At 60.9% G+C, this 9,960-nt stretch overlaps 1 protein-coding gene across 1 annotated transcript; it reads left to right on the top strand.

Annotated features, from left to right (window-relative positions):
- Positions 1 to 557: 557 nt before the first annotated feature.
- Positions 558 to 3,732, top strand: LOC102282972 (odorant-binding protein 2b). The gene is made up of 7 exons (XM_070380099.1): positions 558 to 685; positions 1,132 to 1,265; positions 1,529 to 1,599; positions 2,143 to 2,253; positions 2,864 to 2,965; positions 3,220 to 3,246; positions 3,588 to 3,732. Exons 1-6 carry the CDS (start codon positions 596 to 598, stop codon positions 3,243 to 3,245), a joined length of 534 nt encoding a protein of 177 aa, XP_070236200.1. The 5' UTR covers positions 558 to 595; the 3' UTR covers position 3,246; positions 3,588 to 3,732.
- Positions 3,733 to 9,960: the final 6,228 nt, after the last annotated feature.

Genomic DNA, 9,960 nt, shown 5'->3' with positions numbered 1-9,960 from the left:
GAGATATCCAGACTGACCCCAGGTCATAAACCAGCGCCCCCAGTCCCACCAGGATCCGGGGTTTGCTTCCCAGGCCTGGGACCAGCCCAGGCAGGGGTGCCAGGTGGGTGAGAAGTCGGCTCTGGGGACTCTGGGACTCCACCAATCACACCCCGTGCGTCCCTTCTGAAGCTCAGTCCCTTGGCGGGCTCCCAGAGAATGCGCCTAAGATCCCAGCCCAGGGCTCCGGGAGGGGCGCGGTGGAGGAGGGGAGGAAGCCTTGACCTTCGCTCTGGGCTGGGGCAGAGACACACGCCGCCCCCTCGCCCCTCACTCCCTGGCTGACTGTCCTCCGGGCGGCTGTCTGTGAGCCAGCACCCTCGGGAGGCGGACCTGGGACAGCATTGCGCGTCATTTACTCTGGGGCACCCGCTCCTCAGACTCTGGCGCTGAGCACACACACGCCCCCCTGACGGGGACTGGGCCGGGGTGCTGGGTGGGCGGGGCGGGGTCCGTGCCAGGTGCTCCGGGTATAAACAGCCGCCTCGTGTGGAGCCGGCACAACTTCCCCCAGACTTCCAGATCCCCCGGCAGCTGGGAGCCCAAAGCCCCAGAGATGAAAGCCCTGCTCCTGCCCATCGCCCTCAGCCTGCTCGCCGCCCTGAGGGCCCAGGAGCCCCCGTCCTGCCCTCTGGAGCCCCAGCAGGTGAGCCTGGTGGAGGGGAAGGCTGTGACCCGTGGGGGCCGCGGACCAGGCCCGTCTCAGGAGGAGGGCTCTGGCCCCAGGCTCCCCGCAGGAAGGGGTCGGGGAGCAGGGGGCTCTCTGTTTGCCTCTCAGTCAGGCCCCTGCTCGTCCCAGGGCTGCCCGGGGAGCAGCTCCAGCTCAGGGCCCAGGGAAGCGACTCCTGGGACCCCCATGGCATGGCTGCACCCTCCGCAGAGAAGACGCATTGGGGGCGGAGCCTGCTCCCTGAAGAAGATGGGCGTCCTGCCTCTGTCTAGCACCGGGAGCCCCGCACGCCGCGTTGTTCTGACCAACACCCGGGGTGTAGACGTGCTGGAGCGCAGCCTGCACTGGGGGAGGCAGGTGGTGGGTGCGGACGCGAACCTGGCCTGCCCCACGCTGGAGGCTCACGGCCCCTCCTTGCTCAGATCGCAGGAACTTGGTATGTGAAGGCCATGGTGACCGACGAGAACCTGCCTAAGGAGACGAGGCCCAGGAAGGTGTCCCCCGTGACGGTGACGGCCTTGGGCGGTGGGGACCTGGAACTCACGTTCACCTTCCTGTACGTGTCGTCACACCCCCTGCCCCGGGCCTGCGGTCCCCTCCCCTCCCTGTAAATGCCCGTCAGGACACCTCTTCCCACCCCAGGTCGGGGTGCTTGCTAAGATATGCGTCCCCTGGACCTTGAGGGGAAAGAGTCCCGGGCGGCAAGGGTCGACGGTGCCATCTGGGGGATGCTGGGCAAGAGGCCCACGTGCCAGGTGAGCTCGGGTGGGCCCAGGCATGATTGCAGAGCGTGGCTCCTTTGCTCCTTGTGTGTCCCAGGAAGGAGGCCCGCTGCCATGAGAAGAGATCAAGGATGCAGCCAACCAGGGAGCCTGGCAAATACAGCTCCAGTGAGTCCCTGCCCATCCCCTCCCCACAAGCAGAGCCCTGGCCTCGCCCTCCCCCCGGGGGGCCTTGCTGCCAGGGTCCCCACCCTGACCCCACTCAGAGAGTCTGACCCCTCCCTTCCCAGGGGTCTCGTCCTGACACCAGACACCAGATGGGACAGGTCTGTCCACAGCAGGATGAAGGACCCCCCCCACTTCCTCTGGGTAGTCCTGGCCATCCATTCCACAGGGAAGCAAGGTTCTGGATGGGGAAGCAGGCGGGAAAGCTGCTGGAGCCTGCAGGGTCCAGCCCAGCATCCGAACCCTCCAGCCTCTCTGACTCCACACCTCCTGTTGAGACTTTCCCAGGAGGAGGCTCCTCCCAGGGTCGGGCCTTGGCAGCAGCATGTCCTGGGCACAGGCCCATGGGGTCCCTGGATGACAGGGAGCTGAGTATGGCTAGGGTGTCAAGAAGTCCGAATGTTCCAGAAAGTTCCTTATTGTGGTCTCCAGTATGTTCTCTAGGAACTGAGACAATCCAGACGCGTTTCCTTTGTCCATCCTCAGATGGCGGCAAGAAGCAAGTGCACATTCTGGAACTGCCCGTTGAGGGCCACTACATCCTTTACTGCGAAGGCCAGCGCCAGGGGAAGTCGTTCCACGTGGGGAAGCTCATAGGTGAGGCTCGGCCCTCCTGCCCTCAGATCCCCGTGTCCTGACCCGCCCCAAGGTCTCTGCCTCTAGAAGCCAGAGGAACCGCACCGGTCACTCCTGTTTCCAGAATACAGACCACATGGTCCGTGTGCGCCCAGCACAGTTTACGGCCTGGGCAGCCAGTCCAGGCTCCTTCTGGGACTTGACCACTCCCAGGGGTCACTGCATATGCAGAGTCCCGCTTCCTGGGGTCTCAGGCCAGGGTTTGGTCAGGGTGGGGGAGGTAGGAGGCGCTGATGGAGGAATTCTTGGGGCAGGGACCCTCACGGGGGGTGAAGTTCAGGGTTCTCTGGTCAGAGGCAGCGCAGTTCCTCTGGGAGAGAAGCCCTTCCAGGTCAGGGGTCTGACCGTGCAGGTGGCTCTGGGATCCAGCCTGGGTCCCCCCGGAACCCCCAGGGACTCAGGTGTCCCCCGGGGCTTCCCCACCTCCTTCCCTGGGACTTGTCGGCTGGGAGGGGCCCATCTCCTCCGCACCTGCTCGGCATCCACCCCAGACTGAGCCCTCCTGCCCTGCGCCCTCCCCGGGAGCTGGGACGGACCCCGAGGCCTGACTCACCGGGCACCTGGCCTGCAGGTAGGAATCCTGAGGTGAACCCAGAGGCCCTGGAGGCTTTTAAGAAATTCGTCCAGCGCAAGGGCTTTTCCCTGGAGGACGTCTTCACACCTGAGCAGACGGGTGAGGGCCCAGCCCTATGGCACCCCCCCGGGTCCCCTCTGCGTCCTCTTCATGCCCCGGGTCCCCCCCTCCATCCCCTCCCACCCCTCCCCGGCCCCTCCGTGGGGAGACATCAGCACTGTGACGGGTCACAGGGAGCCCCGGGGGGCCCCACTCTGGGTCTCCGTGACCCACGTCCTGGCTGCGGGCGGTGAGGGGTCTGGGCCCCTGTGCGGGGCGTCTTCTCACTCCTGGGTTTGTCTTGGTCTCTACAGAAAGCTGCAAGCCTGAAGGTGACTAGGGTGAGTGGTCCTTGAAGCAGTCGAGGGTCTCGGTTCAACGGGGCTTCAGGGTCCACCGGGCTCCCCGGGGCAGGCAGGAGGGACCCCACGTGGCCAGGAGGCAGCGTCTCTGCTCTGAGGGCCCCTTCGGCCGCCCCCGCCCTGCAGGGTCTGTTCCTGGGCTGCACTCCGCCCAGGCGCCCGCTCTGTGCTCAGGGCTCACTGTTGGGTAACTCGGGACGTCTGTGCCTGCCCGGCTGCGCACCGGGCGGAAGGTGCATTCTGCCCCCGGCACTGCAGCCCTGGGGGCAGGGAGAGCCCCGTCTGCCCCCTTCCTCCATGACCTTTCCCCTCCTCTCCAGGGCAGGGGCACCAGGCTCCACGGCAGCCCCTGGCAGCGCCATCAGGACCCACCATCCTACGGGACGTGGGAGGAGCCCCTGGGACCTGGGCCTCCCCACCCCCTGCTCCCCTGCCCCGCTTTCTCGCCCAGCCCTCCCTCCCCTCTCCGGCTTCAAATAAAAGGCTTCAGCATCCCCAGGGGCTCTGCCTGTCTGTGGGGCCCCTCAGGGGGTGAGAGGGAGGACAGGGAGGTGGAAGCCTTGCAGAAAGGACCAGAGGACCACTCGCGTCCTGGGTCCCCATGGTGTGTGTCTCTGTCCGATGGGCCTGGGGGTCCGGGGAGAGGTGGGTGCTGGCAGCTCTGCCCGAGGTCCCGGGGGGTCTCTGCAGGTCTGATGCCCACAAGCTCAGGTTTGGGTGGTCATGTGGCTGGGGGAGGGAACTGATGCCCACAAGCGCAGGTTTGGGTGGTCCCATGGTTAGGGGGAGGGCTGTGATACCTACGAGCCCAGGTTTGGGTGGTTGTGTGGTTGGGGGGAGGGGTCTGATGCCCAGGAGCACAGGCTTTGGGTGGTCCCATAGTTGGGGGAAGGTGTGAGGGTGGCAGGGTCAGCCCCAGCCCCAGGTGGGGACACGTGTGCAGGTGGGGATCGCCCAGCCCCACGGGCCCCCACAAGCTGGAGGCCAAGGTGGGAGTGAAGGAGGCCAGGCTGGCCCAGGCTCACAGGATAAGGATGGCCCGACACTCGGCCCCAGACCCGGACGACTCTGCTGGTCCTCCCACACAGGCCTGGCTGCACACAGGCGCTGCCCCTGGTCAGGGGACCGCGTCAGCAGGGACCTTCTGGCTTCTTCTGACGCTGACCCCACAGTTTGCCCAGATCCTCCTGGGGCCTGGCAACGTGCCGCCTGACAGCCAGCTGATGGTGACCATGGTCTCCTTTCTCGTGGTGGAAGGAGGATCCCAGCCCAGCTTCCCTGGAGACTGGGGACAAGGGGTCCCTCCACACAGGGTCAGTGAGATTCCCCGAGTCCCAGGCCCCGCCAGTCCCCAGTGGGGGCGGCCTGCTCTCCCAGGTCCTCCTGGACACAGCAGGCCCCACGCGGAGATACCAGGTTCCGGGCACTTGGAGTGTTCCTTCCTGACAAGGAGACACTGGGCAGGGGTCCCCCTGCGGTGTGAGCCTCTCACCAGTGTGGGGGCTCCTGGGGCCCAGACCATCGCAGGCCTTCGTGGCATATGTCTACTTTCTGTCATGACAACTCTCCTGGCCCCACTGTCCCTGCAACGGTGCGAGACCATCACGCCGGGAGCCCGACCGGGGGTCACGGTGAAGGCTGCCTGGTCCTTGGGTTCCTGTCTTGGGATCTGGGCTGGGCACCATCTGCCCACGTGGTGGTGACCTGTCCCTAAGTGATGGGTCTCCTCTGATCTGGCTCTTCCCTGGGAGGCAGAGAAGCGGCCGGGGGCTGGCAGGGCCAGGGCTCAGAGTCCTGATATTCCGGGGTAAGACTCGTGGTGGGGGTGCGAGGACCTGCCTGGTGACAGTCCTGCTCAGACATGCCCAGGAGGCATCCCTTCACCTCACCTGGAGAAACCCGGGCTGAGCCGGGGGGCCCTGTGTCCAGCTCTGGCTTCTGTGGAGACTATTTTAGGGGTCCATCTTCCTGGGGGGAGGCTGCAGGGCCCACATGGAGATGCTCTCCTGTCTGGGAACCAAGCCCAGCTCTGCCCCAGCACTGTCCGCTCCTCAACCACCCTGGGCCTGCCTGGAGGGGTCCAGCTTTGCGCTGGGCTGGGGGCTGTGGGGAGGATGGTCAGATCAAAATGAGCTGGGGGCAGCAGGATCTGAACAGAATCCTGTGAGCGCGTGTCCCGCGAGAGGGACGAGGAGGACCTCAGGCGGCTGTGTCCCGGGGCTTGTGTCCAGCCATCAACCACTGGGCTTGTCCCCAGCTGAACCTGGCTCTGGCGTGGAGGCTGAGGAGTGGCACCCAAACAAAACCAGCCCCACGGGCTGGACTGACCCTCACGGTCTCCCGGCCACTGCCCTTCCCCCCCGAGGCCCCCCAGGGGTAGGGAGACCCAGTCTTTCCTTCCCACTGCACACTGCATGGGGCGGCCAGCCTGCATCCACTCCCGGTCACCCGCACGGCAGCACCTCATCCATGCGAGGAGCAGCCCGACCTGCACGTCTAGTTCGAAGGTGTCAGGGAGAATCCCCTGAATCTCGCTGCTCTCCTCCCTGGAAACCGGGGTCAGTGGTTGGCACGTCCAAGGCCCCGCCGTCCATTCAGCAGGTGGAGAACACTCACACCCAAGGGGCTGGCCCTGCAGGGTTCGCCCACCTCCACCCCTTCTTCTTCTTGGGTCAGCCTCCAGGAGTCCATAGGTCGTGGGCTGCCCAGGCCACAGTGGCCAGCAAAGAGCATGGGTCATGGCACCTTTGCTCCCTGTCAAGCTCAGACACTCGGTGGCCCCTCCCCTGCTTCTGGGAGGCACAGCCTCCCCGACCTCACCCCCTCCACCACCTCATTCCAGAACATTTTCATCACCCTGGAAATGCTCCTCACCCTATGAGCAGTCACCAGCCCCATTCCTCCTCCCCCACCCCCGAATCCTGGAGACCACCACTGGAGACACCTGGATATCCCCCACGGAGATGCTATCTCCACGCATTTACCTCCTCTGTGTGTTTCTTATCAGTGAAGTCATATCATACGTGGCCTTTCATGAGCCTCTTTCACCCAGCGTGAAGTTTCAGGCTCATCCGTGTGGCAGGTGTGGCGGAACCACATTCCTTTTATGGATGAATGTACACCACTGTGGCTGGACCACATACGGCTATCCACTCTTCAGGACGGGTTGTTCGCATCGTTTGGCTGCAGGGAATAAACCCGGAGAACAGGCTTGGCCATGGACTCAAGTCCTGGTCTGCACTTCTTTTGGGTCAGGTAAGCCATGCAGATGACACCACCCTTATGGCAGAAAGTGAAGAGGAACTAAAAAGCCTCTTGATGAAAGTGAAAGAGGAGAGTGAAAAAGTTGGCTTAAAGCTCAACATTCAGAAAACGAAGATCGTGGCATCCGGTCCCATCACTTCATGGGAAATAGATGGGGAAACAGTGTCAGACTTTATTTTTCTGGACTCCAAAATCACTGCAGATGATGACTGCAGCCATGAAATTAAAAGACACTTACTCCTTGGAATGAAAGTTATGACCAACCTAGATAGCATATTCAAAAGCAGAGACATTACTTTGCCAACAAAGGTTTGTCCAGTCAAGGCTATGGTTTTTCCAGTGGTCATGTATGGATGTGAGAGTTGGACTGTGAAGAAAGCTGAGTGCCGAAGAATTGATGCTTTTGAACTGTGGTGTTGGAGAAGACTCTTGAGAGTCCCTTGGGCTGCAAGGAGATCCAACAAGTCCATCCTAAAGGATATCAGTCCTGGGTGTTCATTGAAAGGACTGATGCTGAGGCTGAACCTCCAATACTTTGGCCACCTCATGTGAAGAGTTGACTCATTAGAAAAGACCCTGATGCTGGGAGGATTGGGGGCAGGAGGAGAAGGGGACGACAGAGGATGAGATGGCAGGATGGCATCACCTACTCGATGCACATGAGTTTGGGTGAACTCCGGGAGTTGGTGATGGACAGGGAGGCCTGTCATGCTGCGATTCATGGGGTCACAAAGAGTAGGACACAACTGAGCGACTGAACTGAACTGAAGCCAGGTAAGCGCTGCAGGCTCTCAGCACACCCTCTTGGGGGTTCCTATTCCCCTTCACAAGCTTGATGTCTCTTGGTCCTTCTGTCTGATGACCCAGCCTGAGGACACTGGAGGTGTTGGTTCTGCCACAGACTTCTGAATGCAGAAGCCACAGTGGTTATTTATTTATATATATATATTTAGCAACCAAACAACAGCTTCCCAGGTGGTGCTGGTGGTAAAGAACGCAGGAGACACAAGAGACACAGTTTCAATCGTTGGCTTGGGAAGACTCCCTGGAGAAAGGCATGACCACCCACTCCAGTATTCTTGCCTGGAGAATCCCCATGGACAGAGGAGCCTGGCGAGGTACAGTCCGTGGGGTCACAGAGAGTCGGACACGACTGCAGGGACAGCACAAACCACAGCCACGTGCATCGTTGATTTGGCTTTGATGGTCTTAGTCGCAGCACGTGGGATCTAGTTTCCAGACCAGGGATCGAGCCCAGCCCCCTGCACTGGGAGGGCAGAGTCTTAGCCACTGGACCACTAGTCAGGAACCTTAACTACAAATACTGGATAAGACTCTAGCTGATTTAAACAGAAAAACCGTTCAATGAGATTCACGGGCATCTGGATCCAGTCAGAATTTCTGGATCCATGCACAGGAAGCAGGGGACAGTGGTTGGCCGGGGACACCCCCACCCCCACTTTAGGAAGAGCCTGGTCTGCTGGTCACGCTGAGCCTTCAGAGCCTGGGCTGTGGCCTCAGGCATCACCGATTCTGGACCTGTACTGTGTTATCTTGACGACAGCTTCGTTTCAGACGCCTGGCCTCCAAACTGTGCCAGGACATATTTCTGTTATTTTAAACCATCAACATTGTGTGTGTGCATGTAGACACACACTCAGGGACACACCGACACACTCACACAGGCCACTGCCGTGCCCACAGGTGAGCTTCTCATCTCAGGCTGAATTATCCCCTCTGAAAGCCCACCTGGAGGTCCTCCACCCCGGCCTTTCCTGAGGCCTGCCCCTCGTGAGTGGACACCCAGACGCCCTCCTGAAGGGGCTGACGTGCTCCACTCACACCATCTGCCCGCAGACTGGTGCACCGGCTCCTCCTCGGGCTCTGGGCAGAGCCCGTCTGCTCTCCTTCCCGGCTCTAGAGCTGCCAGCCCCATGGCCCGTGGCCCTCCATCCACCTTCAGACCCCACAGCGTCCCGTGGAGCCCCTGCACCGAGTCCTCTGACTCGGCCCACCCCCACGTCCTCCCTGCCCGGCCCCTTCCGCCCCCTCCTCATATCAGGGGTGATGGCACTGGGCCCAGGATCACCAGGATCATCTCCATCTCACCCTGAGCTGACTGCCCCCCTGGTCCAGCCGCACCTTCAGGTCTTCGCCACAAGCCCCACCTTGGCATTGCCTGGCAGGGGGAATGGCACGTAGGTGGCGCTGCCAGGACCAGCGAGAGGGACAGTTCCAGGGCCTTTCAGGGGGCAGTGCCCACTCCAGGCTGACTGCATGGAGCAGACGTTCCTTCCTGCCATCCGACAGCAAAGAGGGCCCACTGTGTGTGAGGAGCCACAAGGAGGGGGACACACAGAAGGGCTGAGCCCCTCGGGAGCAGCGGGGGGACCTCCCAGGAGGGGAGTCCCAGCCTCGTCTTCAGGGTGATGTGCCCCCAGCAGGGCAGCTGCATGGTCCGGGGAGGTGTCACAGAAGGTTCTGGGATCCGGGGGGATGGGACCACCCACCACTGGAATCAAGAGCTGTGCAGTGTTGGAACAGTCTGGAGCCTTCCCTACCTGTGCACAGGCAGACACACTCACACAGACACACACGCACATGGACAGACGTACATACACATGTGCACATGCATAGGAGACACACGGACACACTCACACAACACAATACGCACACAAACATACACACACTCAGACAATACAATACGCATACCCGGACATGCACAGACATACCCTCTCACACAGGCACATATCCACGCACAGCTTTGCATGTAAGCTTACACACACAGGTGAGCATGAGGACACCTATGAACACACAGGTACATACGTGCACAGTATAGACACACTTAAGTGTGCAGTTCAGTCAGTCACTCAGTCGCGTCTGACTCTTTGCGACCCCATGAATCGCAGCATGACAGGCCTCCCTGTCCATCACCAACTCCCGGAGTTCACCCAGACTCACATCCATCAAGTCAGTGATGCCATCCAGCCATCTCATCCTCTGTCATCCCCTTCTCCTCCTGCCCCCAATCCCTCCCAGCATCAGAGTCTTTTTCAATGAGTCAACTGCTCGAATGAGGTGGCCAAAGCACTGGACTTTCAGCTTTAGCATCATTCCTTCCAAAGAAATCCCAGGGCTGATCTCCTTCAGAATGGACTGGTTGGATCTCTTTGCAGTCCAAGGGACTCTCAAGAGTCTTCTCCAACACCACATTTCAAAAGCATCAATTTTTCGGCACTCAGCCTTCTTCACAGTCCAACTCTCACATCCATACATGACCACTGGAAAAACCATAGCCTTGACTAGACGGACCTTTGTTGGCAAAGTAATGTCTCTGCTTTTGAATATGCTATCTAGGTTGGTCATAACTTTCCTTCCAAGGAGTAAGCATCTTTTAATTTCATGGCTGCAGTCACCATCTGCAGTGAT

Source organism: Bos mutus, chromosome 11 (genome assembly GCF_027580195.1).
Source record: "Bos mutus isolate GX-2022 chromosome 11, NWIPB_WYAK_1.1, whole genome shotgun sequence".
Taxonomy (NCBI): Eukaryota; Metazoa; Chordata; class Mammalia; order Artiodactyla; family Bovidae; genus Bos; species Bos mutus.
Note: the sequence above shows the minus strand (reverse complement) of the source record. Positions and strands in the feature narration are given on the sequence as shown.

Coding starts and splice junctions, on each gene's coding strand:
- LOC102282972 (XM_070380099.1), top strand. CDS start 596: ATGAAAGCCCTGCTCCTGCCCATCGCCCTCAGCCTGCTCGCCGCCCTG. Junction 2,254..2,863: donor CCACGTGGGGAAGCTCATAG/GTGAGGCTCGGC, acceptor CCTGGCCTGCAG/GTAGGAATCCTGAGGTGAAC. Junction 2,966..3,219: donor CTTCACACCTGAGCAGACGG/GTGAGGGCCCAG, acceptor TGGTCTCTACAG/AAAGCTGCAAGCCTGAAGGT.